An 18,647-nucleotide genomic window follows, 5' to 3' on the forward strand; every position below is an offset into this window, starting at 1 on the left:
CCTGTTTAGTCCTGTAAAACATATTGATTCACCTGACAATGTGTTGTATAATATAGTCTCTATATGTTTTAGGTCTTCTCCTCCACCCTCCTCTTATTTCTTTAATTTTTTGCTTTCAAGATAATATTGCCTTATTTACTTTAAAACAAATAAATAAAAGATTTGTCTCACTTTTTTTCCACACTCTTGCACAATCTGCTTACTATCGAAGACATCTCTACTACCATATTCAGCAACATTTGCTCAACCTAGAAGATCCCTAAACATTGTGATTCATTATCCTTGAAAAAAAAATGGTTGCTTCTTAAAGTTTCCACTTTAAGGATATATGAAAAGCAGGCATACAAAGTCCTTTATTCTCTCCAGGCGTCATTTTTGACTTTCCATGCACCCAAGACCCAGTAGATGACTCCCAATTCAATTAATTTATGCAGAAGCTGTAGAAGAAAATGACAAGTTCTTCCGACATCTTTGCCAAGAGAATCCCAAGTAGGGTCTGAGACTGAGACAATTAAGAAACAACAATAGACGGAGACAAAAGCTAAGGAAACAGGGCAGTTTCTCAGATATGATAAATGAATTTTGAAATAGGAAAAAATGGCAATACTGTATAGTTACCCCATTTCCCTAGTTTACTGTAAAGATTCTTTCAGTTTAGGAAAACCTAAGCTTGGTCAAAGTAAAGATAAGTAGTATATGAGATTCTAGAAAGCCTATCAAGCCAAAAAGCTCCATTTACCCTACTGGGCCATATGGCACTGCCTTCCTTCCCACCCCATCACTCATCCCTGAATTTGACTCTGTGTCAATATAATAATATTTTTCAATTTTTTTCTTTTATTTTTTCCAGTTGCCTGTAAACATAGTGTTCAACATTCATTTTTGTAAGATTGAATTCCACATTTTTCTCCCTTTTTCCCTTCTCTTTCCCTCTCCAAGACAGCAAGTGATCTGATATAGTTTATGCATATAGATAGCCATGTTAAATACATTTTCACATTAGTCAACTTCATCATTTTCTTATGAATCCCCATAAATCTGCCAGAGAAGAGGAAAATTAAGCTTACATTGAGAATGATCGAATGTGAGAAGTTATTGGGAAAACAATATCGTGGATGCTAAAAGCAATGTCATATTTTAAAAATTGTAAGCATAAAATTATTGTTTTGAGAATAGAAATTAGACATGTTGTTCTAAAGGTTGCAACATAGATCAATGAAATTAGGCCAAGGAGAAAATAATATTTTTAATAATAGTAATATACGGAATTTCTATTAAGATTTGAAAAAAATTGGAAAAAATACCTAGATTTCAATAGAGTCTCCCAACTTGGAGAGGTAGCTGCTATTATTATTCCAATTTTACAGTTGAGGAAACTGAAGCAAAAATTTAAGGGACATGCCTTAGATAAATTCAGGTCATTCTGAGTCCAGGACAGCTAGAGGACAGAAACCATAGAGTGAAGGGTCTAGAGTAAGAAAGACTCATCTTTATGAGTTCAAATGTGTTCTCAAAGTTACTGTGTGGACATGGGCAAGTCTCTTAACCCTATTTACCTCCATTTCAAATCTGTAAAAGAAGGTGGAGAAGAAAATGGCAAGCCACTCCAATATCTTTGCTAACATCACCCCCAAACTGGTTTACAAAGAATCAGACATGGCTGAAATGACTCAACAACAGCATCATTCTAACTCCAGGTCTAGTGCTTTATTCACTTAACCACCTCGCTATCAGATGGTTCCTCCCCACTAGATGTTCCACATAGGATGATGGAATTTACTGTTGATGACTTCTTCTTCCTGGGTTCTTGACTAGTTTCACTTTTCAGTGAGACTGTGTGCTATAATGTCTGGCCATAGCAGAATAAATGGTGGGTTCCAGCAAGGGCTCAGACGGGATGACTGTCTGTGCCTCACTAAGGACCCTTTTGTTCAACTCAATATAGGCAATTTCTTGGGGATCTTCACAATCTGGGACCTGAAAGGGAATTAAAATGTTGAGTGATCAGTAAGGGAGTTTAGAAAAGTGAGATGAGATGGGAAAAGAATTTCCATATGAAATGAATCAATCTGAAAATGAGAATATCTGTGAGGAGATAGGGCCAAGGATGAGAGAAGATTCCCCAGGGACAGGATTAACTCACAGTCATCTCTCTCTGTCTCCTTTTGTTTGTCTGTATATCTGATGGAGGGAAGAGATGCTCTGGTTAGTTGGGGAGACCATGGTATAAGCACGCCCAAGGATATTTCCAGAATAACTTTTGTTTCCTTCTATCTTATTCACTTACATTCAGGCTCCTCTTGGGGGGATCCAGGGTTATAGGGAGAACAGGAATGTTGAGAGAGACACAGGCAACCAGGGAATCTGCAGAGAGAACAGGATGGAGGTGGGAGGCAGGGGGAACTTCAAGCTCAGGAGACAACAGTTTCTTTGAGGATGGTGCAGGTTCACATGAGAACACTAGATCAGGGAGACTAGAAGAGATCAACTAACTGAGTCTCCTTACCTTCTTGGGATCTGTCCATGTGAAGTCACTGATGAGAGAGAGAGAGAGAGAGAGAGAGAGAGAGAGAGAGAGAGAGAGAGAGAGAGAGAGAGAGAGAGAGAGAATGGAATGGTTATCTAAATCACGTGAATTCTTTGGTTTCACAGATGTTGAAATCAGAAGACCACCATCCCCAAACTCACCAATCTTGGTATATTGTTGGCTGAGGAATCTCAGAAGGAAGATGAAGAAGATGAGAATGGAGATGCAATTGAGTGTTATCAGAATAAATCTGTACACTGAGATGTAAGGTGAAGATAAAGATCAGTCCACAAGCATCTCTTCCCTTTCCTCTCCACCCATCTTGCCCAGTTTCTCCTGCCTATCAACACTTTCTCATCATTTGGGGGTTAGTGTTGGGCATGGACTAGGGAGGTCTGGAAAACTTGTTCCTCTTCCCCAACTCTTAAAGTGTCATTTCTTACCCTCTGTCTTATTAGTGTGCTGAGAGGATGGATCTTCCTCACCTGCAAAACAGAATGTTTCCTGTTGAGAAGGGAGAGAGAGGTGCAAGGAGAATGCTCATGTCCCAGGCATTCCCAATGCCCCCATGACCCTGGGAATGACATAAGAGAGATTTTGCTTTTTCTTCTCTATCTATGAATCAGAATCATGGAAGATATTAGGTCTCAATTCCTACTCCTGGGGTTAGGGAAGACTCATGGGTGCCTTCCTCTGTTTCTCACTTCGCACTGTAAGTTCCAGGAGATCACTGAGAGGTGTGAAGACAAAGCTGTTTGGTCCAAGGTCATAGCGGCAACTGTAATTTCCCGTGTTGTTGATGTTCACGTGGATTAAGTGGAACTCAGCCTGACCTTGGATGGACTCTCTAATCCCCACACATCTTTCCTCTCCCTCCTTGTGGAGAGCAAATCTCACACCTTGGATTGGTCCCTTACACAGGAGGGTCACATTCACTCCTGAAACTACCAGCTGGCTGGGTGTGACTGAGAGGAAGGGCTTGGGAAGAGCTTCTGAAAGACAAAGCACAGACATTAGAGGTCCAAGTTCTCCCTCTAAGGGACAGAGAAGCTGGGAATGCTGGGAAAAAAATTCTTTAGTCATTACTACTAAGTCTTCCTAAGTCTTCTTTGTTGCTCCTTTCCCAGGGCAACTTCCCCAAGAAAGGAGCAGTTGCTGAAACTTTCCTATTCCTTTGGCCTCCCTGGTAGGTTGGTCTTGTAACCATCCTTTGCCTCAAATGCCAGGATTATATGGTGTGGACAGAGGCAGGCCCTCCCCATATCCCCTCTGCCTTTCTCTGGACCCCAGAATCTCTGCCTCACGATGCTGACACCAGCCCCTCATGGGATCCCCTCCTATATTGTCTTTTCTGTATTCCATGAGTCCGGTCCTACTAATCTGTGATGCCCAGGCCTAAACCACTCTCACCTGTTACCAGGAGCTGCAGAGGCTCACTGTGTTCTGAAACCTTGTAAGAACCTGAGGTCTTTTGGTAAGTACAAGTATAGTTTCCAGACTTCTCGGTCTTCACAAATTCAAAGGAGAAATCAGCCTTTGTTCGTTTTCCAGTCTTCCTATCTACTGGCTTTGGGTCCCAGTCCTTGTACAGATTGAATGTCCCTGGGTGTAGGTCTGAGTCTGGTGGCAGGATGCACGAGAGGGTCACTTCTCCCCAAAGGGCCACCACAGGAGCTGGAAGGACTTGGAGGTGGGGCTTAGAGAGAAGTCCTAGGAGAGAAGAAGCACTGGCCTAGGAGTCAGGATCTGGGTTCACATTCAGACTTGACTGTGTATCCCATAAGTCCCTTATCCTTTCTGTGCCTCAGAATTCTCACCCATTAAATGATATCTGAACAGATGGTTACTCAGATCCCCTCTACTTTTAACAATGGAAGAGTGTACCCCAGACTACTAGGAACCAAGATGGCAGAGAAAGCCATAAGTTTCTTTACCTCCACACAATTCTAAAATAGAACTTTCAAGTAAATTCTGGAATTGGAAGAAAACTGCAAGAAAAGAATCTATAAGGGGAACAGAAGAGCACAGTCCAGGTCAGGAAGCATCCCAGCAAGCCCCACTTCAACAAACCTCCAAGAGATCCTGAGCCCCCAGCATGGTGGATCAGGTAAATTACATCATCAGCATCCCTCACATGCTGTAGCATAATCAGGGAACCCGGCCAACTCCATCTCTAAAAACCATCACAAGCTTCAGGAGAGGTCAAAATAAATAGTCATCCTCCAGAGGTCAGAGCACCAAGGGCTTTGGTGGAGTCCCAAGGAATGCATAATCACCCCACCAGGTCTCAGCATATGCCAGAAACTACCACTGTGACTCCAGTTTACCACATGATAAACTACCAGACCCCTATGGCCTGCCACAGCATGAGCCACACTGCATTCAACCCCCTCTATGCAGCATCAGACAGAGAGTTCCCCATGGGCCTCAGGGAAACATCAGCACAGTACCATGTAAGTAGTGACCTGTAACCACCAGCACAGGAAACCTGAGGCAATACCCCTTTCAGCTATTTTTATGGTGGCAAGGAATTAAAAATTGAGGGGATGTCCATCATTTGGGGAACGGCTGTACAAATTATGGTATCTGAATGTATTGAAATACTATTGTTCTGTATAAAATCATGAACAAGTGGACTTCAGAAAAACCTGGAAAGACTTATATGAACTGATTGTGAGTGAAAGAGTGAAATGAGCAGAACCAAGAGAACATTGTATACATTAAGAAATTGTGTGACGGTCACACAATGGACTCAGCAGTACATTCATCAATGATAATTCTAATTATCTTCTAATTGAAAATGCCATTCTCATGCAGAGAAAAAGTTATGGAGTTTGAATGCAGACCAAAGCAAACTATTTTCATTTTTTATACCTAGGGTGGTTTCTTTTTTAATTTTTTTTCTCATAGTTTTTCTTCCCTTTTCGCTCTGATTCTTTTTTCAACATGATTAAAATGGAAAGACATTAAACATGATTGGACATGGAGTCCCTATATCAGATTACTCTCTATCATGGGAAGAGGGATGGAAGATAGGAAGGTAGGAAACATGTGGAACTCATGTCTTTGTGTGTAATTGAAAAAAATAAAATAAAATGACATTAAAAAAAGAGATAAAATCACCAACAGACTTAAGAATTCACTGTATTGGCAAGTCCTTTTCAAGGTCAGTCTTCCCTGAAATGAAAGTTTTCTAAACTACCACTATCCTCCACATTTGCTCACAGATGCTACAGAGAAAGAAGCTCAGTTTTCTGTGGACCTCAGACTCAGAAGGAGCTTCAAGGTCACCACATTCAGCAAATGGAATCTTCCCTGTGTCAGATCCCAGAACTGGGCTAGAACTAGTGGAAGGGTCTAGGAGTCCTAGAAGAAAAGACTGTAGCAAATAGTACAGAGAGATGCCCCCAGATCCCCAGTACTCTCTGACAGGGTAGCAAAATCTTATATTCCTACACCATTCATTAATTCAGTGCTCTCCAATACAAATGCTCACTGATTGAATTCTCTGATTGTATATCCTTTAAGTAAAATTGTTTTGAGTACAAATGCTCATAGATGAAAATTGATTTATGTATACATGACAGCCAAATACATCCATACTAATATATTCTGTGTATAATAGAAAATACACAAAAAGAAACAATTTATAAGATGAGATGATAAAATTAACTACTTTTTGAAAACAATCTTTTTTTAATGAAACAACAGTATACTTCCATGCCTGAGACTTGACTTCATCGTGATGGATATCTCTTCTGATTTATCTTTCTTCAGATCATGAGAGAAAGATCTTTTCAACCATAATGGTTGATTTCTATATTCTAGAGGTAAAGAGTTCCTACATGCTGACCATCAGTAAGTCTTTCCTTAGCAGGACAACATGGATTTTCAGGAGAGAAAACTTATCACAGGGTCTAATCTGGAGACTAAAAGTCTAATCTCTTACCTGGTTGAGCTTGTGTTATTTCCAAGACATTGCAGATTGAGAGTTAAGGGAAATGTGGGCAGTGTTACTGCAGGGTAGGTTGGCTGTCGTCCTTCATACTTAAAGAGGACCCAATTGGCATCACTAGGTTGGAGTACAGGTACAGTGATCCTGACTGTGGTTGAGCAGACCAAATCAAACTCAGAAGGCTCCATATATGTGTGTGTGTGTGTGTGTGTGTGTGTGTGTGTGTGTGTGTGTGTGCGCAGAGGTAATCCATGTAAACATTTTGAGTGGAGAAGTCCCTAAATTTGCAAATCTCATGTTTATTTTGTACTACAATAATTCTGCCTGGCTCATTCAGCATGGTGTGTTCTTTGATGTGGGCAAGCCATGGTAGGTAGCTGTGTTCTGGCATCTCCAATGTTCTTCAGAATCACCTTGAAAATGTGTTTGTATTTCTTCTTCTGACCTACTTTTGAGTGCCTGTCATATGTGAAGTTTTTTTAGGCAAATGCACTTTAAGCATTCAAACAATGTGACAAACACATCAGGGTTCTGATTTCTCCAAGAGAGTTTGAAGGATGAACAATTTATTTCCATAAGAGAGCTCAGTGTCTGGCACCTTGACTTACCAAGTGATCAGCAGGACAATGCTAAGACAATTCCAATGGAAACAATTCAGTTTCTTGACAATGACCTAGTAGAATGGCCAGGTCTCATAGGCATACATCAATAAGAATAGGACAATGACTCATTAAACTTTCCGTTTGATAGGCTATCTAATAACTCTTCTCTCCCACACTTTCATGTGGAAACTCCAGAATACTGGGCTTACTCTGGCAATGTATGTGTCAACTCATTATTTATGTTTGCATCTCTGGACTGGATGTTGTCCAAATAAGTGAAGTTACTCATAATATTCAATATTTCACCATTTTCTATAACTGATGGCTTTGGATACAAATGAGGTGATGCTCTCTGGTGGAGAACCTATGCTTTCTTGCTATTGATTTTTAGGTCAAAATTAGCCCAAGCAGCAGATTCAAATGAATATCTGTTACATTTAAGCTTCAAGGACTGCATTGAGTGCAAATCATTTCTGACCAAAATGTCACGAACCAAAATTCTCTCCCCTTTAGTTTTGGCTTGTAACCTTTACAAGTTAAATAATTGACCAACAAGGCAGTTGATGTTTTTGCCCTCTATGAAGGCATCTGACATCGCAAAAAACATCATGCTAAAAACCATAGGAACAAGCATATTTGCTCACTTAAAAAGCAAAAGATCATACTGCATTATCCAAAACCCAGATTAGCATGCTGTCATGTAACCAACACAAAATGTTCTGAAAAATTAAATTTTGTCATAATCTACCAAGGTCCTTAGAAATGACAGTATCAAAGTCCCAGTTGGATCAATGAACATTGTGCACAGCTGTCTGCTTTGCTCTAAGTCAACTATTATTCAGTCCTTTATGAAGCCACATGGGTTCTCAGATAAATGACCATCTTGCAAATGAAGGAACAACCTTTTAAATCAACCTCTTAAGATTCTGCCAAGAATCTTACCAGCAATGAATAACACAGAGAGATTCCACTATGATTCTCATAAGACAATTTGTTTGGTTTCTCTTTATGGAGACATAAAATGGAAACATCTTTGAACTCCTAGCAGTTTATTAAACCCAGAAAATTTCTATCAGTGTTTGTAAGTGCATTGGGCTCCCTGCCTTTTAAATCTTAACTAGAATAGAAACAACCAAGCACTCTGCCACATGAGAGCAGCCCAATGGTAAAGCTTCCTTCTGGTGGAAGTTTGGCTAGAGAGGGACTGATGTCAAACTGAGGCATATTATTACAGGCTTCAGCATTGATCAATGATGTTCGGTTGAGAACACTATGGAAATGTTCAATTTATCTCATCAGGATCACTATCGCTCCATAAAGACTGAAGAGTTGAGAAACATAGTAAGTCTTTGGTCCATAAATAACTTTCAAGACATCATTACAGCAATGAGATCATAATTATCAATTTAAAACTGCAATTCATCTGCCATCTTACTGAGCCTGGGTCGGAGGGCTGCTTTCCACCCTAGGTGTCCATCTGATTCATAGCCAGTGGGTATATCCTGTTAAACCATTTCAGCAGAAGGGATAAAAAAAGATTGAGACTATCTGAGAAGACTCAAAATCTTGGGTGAGTAAGGTGAGTGTCTACCCCAAACCCATTGGAAAGGGCAAATAAGATCAGTTTACTCCAATTACATTGAAAGAGGCAAGGTGGAATTAGAAAACAGATTAGAACTATTCAAAAAAAAAGGGTTGTGAAACACTTCCTATCCTTTGCCACAGAAATACAGTTAGAAGCTCTGTATCTTTAAAAGATCCAAGAAAAAGGTAAAGTACCTGTGTGTATATAAAAATACATATATGAATTCTTTTTGTGGTGACAAATAATTAAATTTTGAGTGGATGCCTGAGTGTGACATAGATAAACAAGTTGTGATATGTATTGTAATAGAACACAATTATTTTATAAAAATTATAAGGGGGAAGATTTCAAAAACAAGACATATGAAAGGATTCAGAAAACATGACATATGAACGGATTCAGAGTAAAGTGATCAGAAGCAGGAGAACATCGTACTAATAGCAATATTATTACAATAATCCAACAGAATTGCAAAGGACTCATAATTGCAATCAATTAAGGTAGAAAATATTAACTTTTTTTCTACTATAATCAATGTGAAATTAAGAGATAAATGTATTATACAACAAAAAATAGCTTTGAATTAAAGTTTAGATTACTATAGAAATGCTAACCACTATCACTATGCAGTTACATGGGTGAATACTTTCCAAGTTTAAATACTTTTTCGGTCTCTGCCCAGAGTTCACCTGTGATTTTCTGTGGTGCTGTGGTAAACATTCCCAGGCACCCCTCACTGGCCCACAATGAAGCCTCCCCATTCAGGTCCCCATCAAATCCCAAGAGAGTCTCCTACAGGGCTCCTGATGTTGACAATTTTGGGGATAGACCTGGCTTCTAAGTTCAGTAACCTGCCTTTCAGGGTCCCTGACCATGTTAAATAGAGGTAAAGGGGGAAAACAGTCAGAGCTAGAGATACCCTTAGATGCTTGTCCTCTTACACCTAACTCCTTGATTAGCCTCACCACATATTTTCAATCAGATGCCACATTATGGCCAGTTCTTCTCCACCTGTATTCTTCTCTCCATTCTCATAGCAACCACCAGAACTCAGTCAATCATCACTTCTTAGGGAAATTATTGTAGTCATCTCTGTTTCAAACCTCTCTCTTCTCTAGTCCACCCTCCACACAACTGCACATCATTAATGTGAAGAGCAGGTCTGAGTTCATCATTCCCATATTCAACAGACTCCAATGGTACCATTTCAATTATTCTGGCAAATGTGATTTCTTGCCTTTTGAAACTTTTCATGAACTATGTTCAGCCTAATCATATTGTACATCACTCCTTTTTTTACACTTTATAATCAGGCCAAACCAAAGTTCATACCAGTTTTCACACACAATACTCCATTTACCTCATGTACTCCTTTACTTTAGCTATTGTCCTTAGCTAAACTATGCTACCATGTCAACCATGCCTCTGAGAATTCCTCTTTTCCTTCAGATCTCTGTTTATGTGATGACTCCTCCATTCTTCCTTGATCCCTTCTCCACCAGTAACTAATGACCTCTCCCAAATAAAATTGTATTTGTTGGATTTTTAAAAAATATTTCTGACATAGGTATTATGATTCTAATTTTCTTATCCATATGACTCTAAATGCTTTAATTATAGCAATCTTAAGTCCAGTATGCATAAAAGGGAACTAAAACCTAGCAGAACAAACAACTCCACCACTGCCTTTTAGGATAATCTATCTATTAGGTGAATTAATCTATTATTTCTTTCTCAGCCTTCTAGGACTCAATTTTCAGCAGCATCCCTTCCTCTAAAAGAGATTTTTCCATTGCCCTCATATTCACCATGGTCTCCACCAGTTTCTGACCATCAAGTCTTTTGTCTATGCTAGCAGCCCTAATTCTCACACAATTGTGACTCCCAGAGTCCCAACTTGGAGACGGTTTTCTCTTGGATTTCTCCAGGCCCACTGATATCCTTAGCTTTTGTTTCCCAGTCCTCTTTGAGAGTCTCCACACATTCTCTTATCTGATCTTTCTGACTGCTCTGTAAATTGTTCTCTATGGCAAACTTAAACTAAGGGAGAATGGAAAGAGAAGGTTTTAGAAGACTCACCATTATCCACCTCCATTGTCTGACCCAGTCTTAGTCCTGTAAAACAATTTCAAAAAAATGGATGTCTCCTCCTCAAATTCACAGCTGTCCCTCCTCACTTTACTCTCTAGCCATTTGTGTGTTCAGTCAACCCTGGTCAGGAAGAGAGAGGAGAAATCCAGGATACCTGGTCTTTACTCTGTCAAAGATACTTCTTGCTAGACCTGTGTCCCTTTCTCTTCCATATTTTCCTAATCAAATCCTCCTCAAAATGCCTTCTCATCCACTGCATCCCCAGGCTTTGGGACTCACCAAAACATAGCAGAGAGATGAATGTGGGGGACATGCTGGCTTCTCAGCCCAATCAAAAGCTGGTGACTTTTACTGAACAGAGGTGAGGAAGCAAGGGGACTAGAGACTGGAGCCAGGATGTGGTAGTCAGAACTGCTGCCCCTGCCCCTGACAACCAGGCCCACACTTTTCCGCTGTGAGAGAATTGATATTGAGAATCGCTTATATCAAGCTTGAAAAAAGCCCAGGGTCTCACCCAGAAAACCTTTAAAGGTCTAGGATACGAGTAATCATAGTGCTAAAGAACCTCGGGTATAAGTCTAGAGTGCCTCACACACCTGGGGAGGCCCTAATGACTGGAGACTGATGCCAGAAGTATCAAGGCTTCATGAATCCATTAGAGCAAGGAAGACAAATTCTTTAAAATACAATTGGACAAATTAAAAAGATAATAATTTCTTTAAAATTACAATTGGGAAATAAAAGAAAAATGTAACAACTTCTATAAAAAAGAATTCACAATTAGAAAAAGAGATGCAAAAAGTAAATGAAGGGGGCAGCTAGGTATCGCAGTGGATAAAGCACCGGCCCTGGAGTCAGGAGTACCTGGGTTCAAATCTGGTCTCAGACACTTAATAATTACCTAGCTGTGTGGCCTTGGGCAAGCCACTTAACCCCATTTGCCTTGCAAAAACCTAAAAAAAAAAGTAAATGAAGAAAACTCTTCTCTAAAAAAAAAGATTGGAATCTATGTGAACTAATGACTTCAGAAGATAATCTGTTAAACAAAATTTTAAAAAAATTGAAAGGATATATAAATCAAATGACCTAGAAAATAGATCCAGGAGATATCTAAATGCTTACATGAATAAAATAGGAAAAGAGAAAAATCAATGAATTGACCATGCAACTACAAAAGTTAGACAAAGAAAAAAATTATAAATCTCCAAATTAAATATTAAATGAGAAATTCTGAAGATCAAAGGAAAAATTAATGAAATCGAAAAGATAACTATTGAACTAATTAATAAAGCTGAGTTGATTTCATGGAAAAAAACAATAAAATAGACAAACCTTTGGTTGATTTGATTTTAAAAAAGAAAACCAAATTACTTGTATCAAAAAAAGGAAAAAAGGTGAATTCACCACCAATGAGGAAGAAGCTATAATAATAATTCAGAACTATTTTGCCAAACTATATGCCAAGAAATTTGATAATCTAAGTGAAATGGATGATTATTTAAAAAAAAATATATAAATTGCCCAGGTAAAAAAGAAGAGGAAATTAAAAACTTAAATAACCCCTTCTCAGAGAAAGAAATTCACCTAGCCATCAATGAACTCCCTAAGGAAAAAAATCTCCAGGGCCAGCTGGAATTACAAATGAATTCTATCATATATTCAAGGAACAAATGATTCTAATTCTGTATAAAATATTTGGAAAAAATAGCTGAAGAACAAATTCTACCAAATTTCTTCTTTGGCACCAATATGGTGCTGATATGTTAAGCAGAAAGAGTCAAAACAGAGAAAGGAAATTATAAACCAATTTCCCTAATGAATGTGGATGTAAAAATTTTAAATAAAATATTAGAAAAGTGATTATAGCAAGTTACCACTGGGGTTGTCATTGTGACCTAGCAGAATTTTTACAGAAATGCAGGGCTGGGGGCAGCTAGGTGGCACAGTGGATTGAACAACAGCCCTGGAGTCAAGAGTACCTGAGTTCAAATCCAACCTCAGACACTTAATAATTACGTAGCTCTGTGGCCTTGAGAAAGCCACTTAACCTCATGGACTTGCAAAAAAAAATGAAGAAAAGAAAAGAAAAAAGAATATCAGCATAATTGATAAGATCAATAATAAACCTCTCAAAACTCATATGATTATCTCAATATCACACTGAAAAAGCTTTTGACAAAGTACAGCACCCATTCCTACTAAAAACACTAGAGGGCATAAAATAACATTTTGCTTCTTAAAATGATAAGCAGTGTATCTATTTGAAACCATCATCAAGCATTATATGAAATGAGAATAAGTTAGAAGCATTCCCAATAAGATCAGGCTTGAAACAATGATGCTTGCTATTACCGCTATTCAAAATTATTTTAGATTTGCTGCTTTAGCAGCAAGAGAAGAAAAAAGAAATTGTAGGAATCAGAATCGGTAATGAAGAAACAAAACTCTAACTCATTTCAGATGATGTGATGGTATACACCAAGAGAAGCCTAGAAAATCATCTAAAAAACTACTAGAAACAATTAGCAACTTGGGCAAAGTTGCAAGAAATAAAATAAACCCACAGAAATCCTCTGCATGTCTCTATACTAGTAACATGATACAGCAGCAAGAGGAAGAAAGAGAAATTCCATTTAAAATAACTTCAGATAATATGAAATACTTGGAAGTCTGCCTACCAAGGCAAAATCAGAAGGTATGAAAAACCATAAAACACTTTTCATACAAGTAAAATCAAATCTAAATAACTCGACAAATATCAATTGTTCAAGGGTAGATTGAGCTAATATAAAATATATGACAATTCTACCTAACTACTTATTTAATGTCATATGAATCAAACTTCCAAAAATTTACTTTAATGAGTTAGGAAAAATAGTGAGTAAATTCATATGGAGGAACAAAAGGTCAAGAATATCAAGGGATGGGGTGGCTGGGTGGCACAGTGAATAGAGCACAGGCCCTGGAATCAGGAGGACCTGAGTTCAGATCTGGCCTCAGGCACTTAATAATTACCTAGCTCTGTGGCCTTGTGCAAGCCACTTAACCCCATTGCCTTGCAAAAACTTAAAAAAATAATATCCAGGGAATTAAGGGCAGGGGGGAAATGCACAGAATGTCATACCAGACATAAAATCATACTATAAAGCATTAGTCATTAAAACAGTCTGGTACTGGCTAAGAAATAGAGTGGTGGATCAATGGAATAGACTAGGTGCAAAAGAGACAGCAGGAAATGTTAGTAATCTACTTTGATATATACTCAAAGACTTCAGCTTCTGCATTAAGAACTCACTCTGATAAAAACTGCTGGGAAAATTGGAAGATAGTATGGCAGAAGCTATAACTACACCATTTCCTCACAGCCTATACCAAGATAAGGTCAAAATGGGTGTAGAACTTAGACATGAAAGTTAATATTAGATATCCCTTAGGAGAACAAGGAATAGTTTACCTGTCAGATCCATGGAAAGGGGTGCAGTTTATGACCAAAGAAGAGATAGAGAACAGTATCAAAAACAAACTAGATAATTTTGATTACAATAAATTACAAAAAAAGATTTTGCACAAATAAAACCACTGTTACCAATATCAAAGGGAATATAGTAAATGGTGAAACAATTTTTACAACTAGTGTATCTGACAGGATGCATTTCTAAAACATATAGAAAACTGAGTCAAATTTAGAAAAAAAAATGATCAAAGGATAAGGAAAAGCAACTCCAGGAGAAAGAAATCAAAGTTATCTATAAACATATGAAAATATTTTCTAAATCATTATTTTTTCTTTTTTTAAATTTTTTTTATTTTTGTACAAATGATGTTTTTATACATTACTAAAATATTCTTGTTTAAGAGTAAAAGTAATACCCCCTCCCCCCAAAAAATATAGATCGTCAAGAGCAATATAGTAAAGGAAAGAAGAAAAAAACATTAATTTTTTAAAATGTGCTTCAGTTTGTGTTCCAATACCACCAGCTCTGCCGCAGATGGATCACATTCTTCATAATAGCTACTTCCATATTTTTCCACCATTGCCATTGCTGATCGCAACTCCATCCTAAATCATTATTGAAAAGAGAAATGCACATTAAAACATCTCTGAGATATCACTTGACTAGAAAGGAAAATGATTAGTGTTGGAAGAGATGTTGGAAACCTGAGACATTAATGCATTTTTAGTGGAATTGTGAACTGAGAGCAATTTGGAATTATGCCCGAATGGCAATCAAAGAGTCTACACCCTTTGATCCAGCAATACTGGGCACTGCTGAGACTGTATCCTGAAGAGATCATGAAAAAGAATAAAAATCCCACATGTACAAAAATATTCATAGCAGTTCCATGAATTGGAAATATAGGGGACGTCCATCAATTGGTGAATGACTGAACAAATTGTGTTTTGTGCATGTTTGTGTGTGTGTGTGTGTGTGTGTGTGTGTGTGTGTGTGCGCGCGGGTGCGATGGAACACTATTTTGCTATAAGAAGTCACAAGGGACAGGATTTCAGAAAAGCCTGGAAGACTTGCTTGATTTAATATTGTGTGAAATGAGCAGAACTAGAAGAATATTGCTCACTTTAACAATAACATGGGGTTATGATTAACCCTGATGGATTTGTTCATTTCAGCAATAAAAAAGATAATTTTAAAAGACTAATGCTGGAAAATACATCCATATCCAGAGAAAGAACTGTAGAGTTTATTACCTGCGATTTTTAATAGTTGTCTTATATATTATCTATTATGCAATTTTGTTATGTCTCATGTTATTTCTTCCATTTGGATCTTATTCTTCTCTCACAAAACATTCAATTTCAATCTATGTTTGGCATGGTTACAAATGTGAAGCCTATATCAGATTGCTTTCTGTCAGGATCAGGAGGGGGAGGGAAGGGAGGAAGGGATAAAACTGTAAAACCTTTCAAAAACTGACTGGTTAAAAACCATCTTTTATGCAGTCAAAATTATAAATAAAATATTTATTAATAAGAAAAAGAAAAGAGTAACAATTGCCCCCTCAAAAAAAATCTATTACAAGGGGCAGCTAGGTGGCGCAGTGGATAGAGCACTGATCCTGGAGTCAGGAGTACCTGAGTTCAAATCCGACCTCAGACACTTAATAATTACCTAGCTGTGTGACCTTGGGCAAGTCACTTAACCCCATTTGCCTTGCAAAAACCTAAAAAAAAGTCCTATTACAGCTAAGAGAAAGAAGGGAGGAGTGAAAATTGTTTGACTTACTTTCTTCAAATTTGGCTCAAAAAAGAAATTATAGATAGATAGATAGATAGATAGATAGATAGATAGACAGATAGATAGATACACACGCACACATACAGAGACACACAAACACACACAATTGGGTTTAGAGATTCATCTTACCCTGCAAGGAATTAAGAGGAGAAAGTTGGGTGGGAGTGAATGGAAGGAGTGACTGATAGAAGGGAGGACAGAAGGGAAGGTAAAAGCAGGAGGAGATAGTAAAAAGAAAAGGCAAAACAGCTGATAAAAGGGGGAAGGCAGATTGAGGGAGGCAGTATTCAGAAGCAAAACACTGATGAGGAGGCGTGAAAGAAAGGAGAAAGAAAAGTACAAATAGAGGGGAGATAGGATTGAGGGTAATGGAGAGTTAGTGATTATAATTGTAAACTGTGAATGGAATGAACTCTTCCATAAAACTGAAGCCACTAACAGAGTGGATTAAAAACCAGAATCTTAGAAAATGCTGTTTAAAAGAAATATTTTCAAACAATGAGATACACACAGGGTAAAGGTAAAAGGCTGGAGCAGATTATATCATCTTTCAGTGGAAGTAAAATTAGCAAGCACAGCAATCCTTATTTCAGACAAAGCAAAAATCAAAACAAGAAGCCTCATCTTCTTAAAAGTTACCACAGACAATGAAATAATTTCAAAAATAAACATGCATTCACCAAGTGAAATGGTTGGAGAATCCAAATGAATTCTAGGAAGATACAGACAGCAAAAATGGCGTCCTTAACCTCCCTCTATCAGAATGAGATAACTTTAAACACAAAATGAACATGAAGGAAATTAAGGTGGTAAATACAATGTTGGAAAACCTCGATATGATAGACCTCTGGAGAAAACCAAAAGGGGATAGAAATGAATATAGCTTTGTCCCAGTGACAGCTGCACCAAAATTGACTCTGTATTAGAGTATAAGAATCTCACAACCAAATGCAGAAAGGCAGATATGTTAAATGTCTCAATTTCATATCATGATTCAATAAAAATCATGTATAATAAAGTGCCACAGAAAGATAGACTAAAAATTACATAGAAATGAAAGTAATTTTTTAAATGAGTAAATGAGACAACAAATCATACAAATCATAACTTTATCCAAGACAATGATAATAATGAGACAATATACCAAACATGTGGGATATAACCGAGAGAGTTAATATGGAAAAATTCATATCTGTAAATGCTTCTATGAATAAAATAAAGAGGAGATCAAAGACTTGAGAATTCAACTAAAAAGCTAGGAAAAGAACTAAGTGAAAATCCTTAATTAAATACAAAATTAGGGGGTTCCCCGAGGCGCCGGCGCGGGAAGCAGCCGCCTTCGCCGGGGCTCGTGCGGGAGAGAGAGCCGGGGCGGTGCGACGCGGCGGCCGCGGGGAGGAGGGTGCGGGCGAAGCAGCTGGTGGTCCTCAACGTGTAGGACAGGTACTGGATGAAGGAATACACCTCATCCATTGGAACTGGAGCTTCCCATTCAGGACTAGAAGTGTGTGGTAGAGAATTTGCTTATGGCGGTCATCCTTACCCCTTTTCTGGAATATTTGAAATTTCCCCAGGAAATGCTTCTGAACTAGGAGCAACATTTAAATTTAAAGAAGCTGTTGTTTTGGGAAGCACCGACTGCCTAGAAAATGATCGAGAAAAGATGGCAGCAGAATTGGGCCAAGAGTACAGAGGCAATGCTTATCATTTGATCACTCTTCTTCAGCTTCATCAGAGATTCTTTGTGGGAAAGAGATTCCTCGTTGGCTCAATCGACTTGCCTGCGCCAGCTCCTGCACACCATTCCTCCAGAGCTGCCTTCCCAAGGAGTGGCTCACTCCTGCAGCCCTGCGGTCCAGTGTCAGCCAGGAGCCCCGGGATGAGCTGGAGGAAGCGGAGGATGCAGGCGCGGCAGCCGTCATGTCAAGTGCTTCAGCAGGGTCCAGACCTGGGCGCCACGCGAAACTATAAATTTCTCCAAAGTAACCCATTCGGAACTGTGTCTGGCAGTTGAATTTCACCAGAGAGCAGCAAGAAGAGGGCAAACTTCTTTTGGGGACATTCCTTTTGTATGCAGCAATAGCTCTTCCCCAAATCCCGTTTTTTCAGCGCAGGATTTTATTTGTAATTTCAAAGAATCGCCTGACCAAAGAGGGAGGACTCTACGTGAAGCCATCCTCTGGGGTTTTTTTACCCACTTGTAAATTTGGATTTACTTCTGTTTTATACAAGATCTGTTGAGTTATGTTTACCGTATTTTATATTGATGTTTACGAGCCTTGCATGGAGCCCTGCCTCCAGGAAAGAAGAAAACCTTAATGTCTTCATAAATTAGGCAGGTCAGTTTTCTACACTTCCGACGGCTGCCAGAGCTGTGGCATAAACAGCAGAAGACCAAGTACATGAGCAGGTTCTTACAGTTATGGTCACCATCACCTGCTTAAGAATTGTGGTTTAAAAAAAAAAGCATCAGAAAACAAGGAACCCATGCGAGCTGGGCTTGAGAGGAGAGTGTCCGTCAGTAAGCCATGACTGGTGTGGGAGGGGGCAGGGGCCAGGGTGGGAAGAACAATTCCTGGGAAGTGCTTACGGCTCTCTATGGCCCCTGCCCCCTCCCAAGGGGGCACTTCTG

At 38.7% G+C, this 18,647-nt stretch overlaps 1 protein-coding gene and 1 pseudogene across 2 annotated transcripts; one reads left to right on the top strand and one right to left on the bottom strand.

Annotated features, from left to right (window-relative positions):
- Window positions 1-845: 845 nt before the first annotated feature.
- LOC141510023 (T-cell-interacting, activating receptor on myeloid cells protein 1-like) lies at window positions 846-11,199 on the bottom strand. 2 transcript variants are annotated; one of them, XM_074219983.1, is made up of 10 exons: window positions 11,040-11,199; window positions 10,749-10,784; window positions 3,938-4,237; window positions 3,232-3,519; window positions 2,971-3,012; window positions 2,689-2,784; window positions 2,507-2,534; window positions 2,288-2,364; window positions 2,144-2,181; window positions 846-1,977 (listed from the first exon to the last, which is right to left on the bottom strand). In XM_074219983.1, the coding sequence occupies exons 1-10, from the start codon at window positions 11,071-11,073 to the stop codon at window positions 1,825-1,827; spliced, it is 1,092 nt and encodes a 363-aa protein (XP_074076084.1). In that variant the 5' UTR covers window positions 11,074-11,199; the 3' UTR covers window positions 846-1,824. The 2 variants fall into 2 exon arrangements, with proteins under 2 accessions (XP_074076084.1, XP_074076085.1); XM_074219984.1 differs by lacking the exon at window positions 11,040-11,199 and adding an exon at window positions 10,915-11,031.
- On the top strand, window positions 11,072-17,986 carry LOC141509820 (deubiquitinase DESI2-like; annotated as a pseudogene).
- The last annotated feature ends 661 nt before the right edge of the window (window positions 17,987-18,647 follow it).

Source organism: Macrotis lagotis, chromosome 1 (genome assembly GCF_037893015.1).
Source record: "Macrotis lagotis isolate mMagLag1 chromosome 1, bilby.v1.9.chrom.fasta, whole genome shotgun sequence".
NCBI classification, from domain to species: Eukaryota; Metazoa; Chordata; class Mammalia; order Peramelemorphia; family Peramelidae; genus Macrotis; species Macrotis lagotis.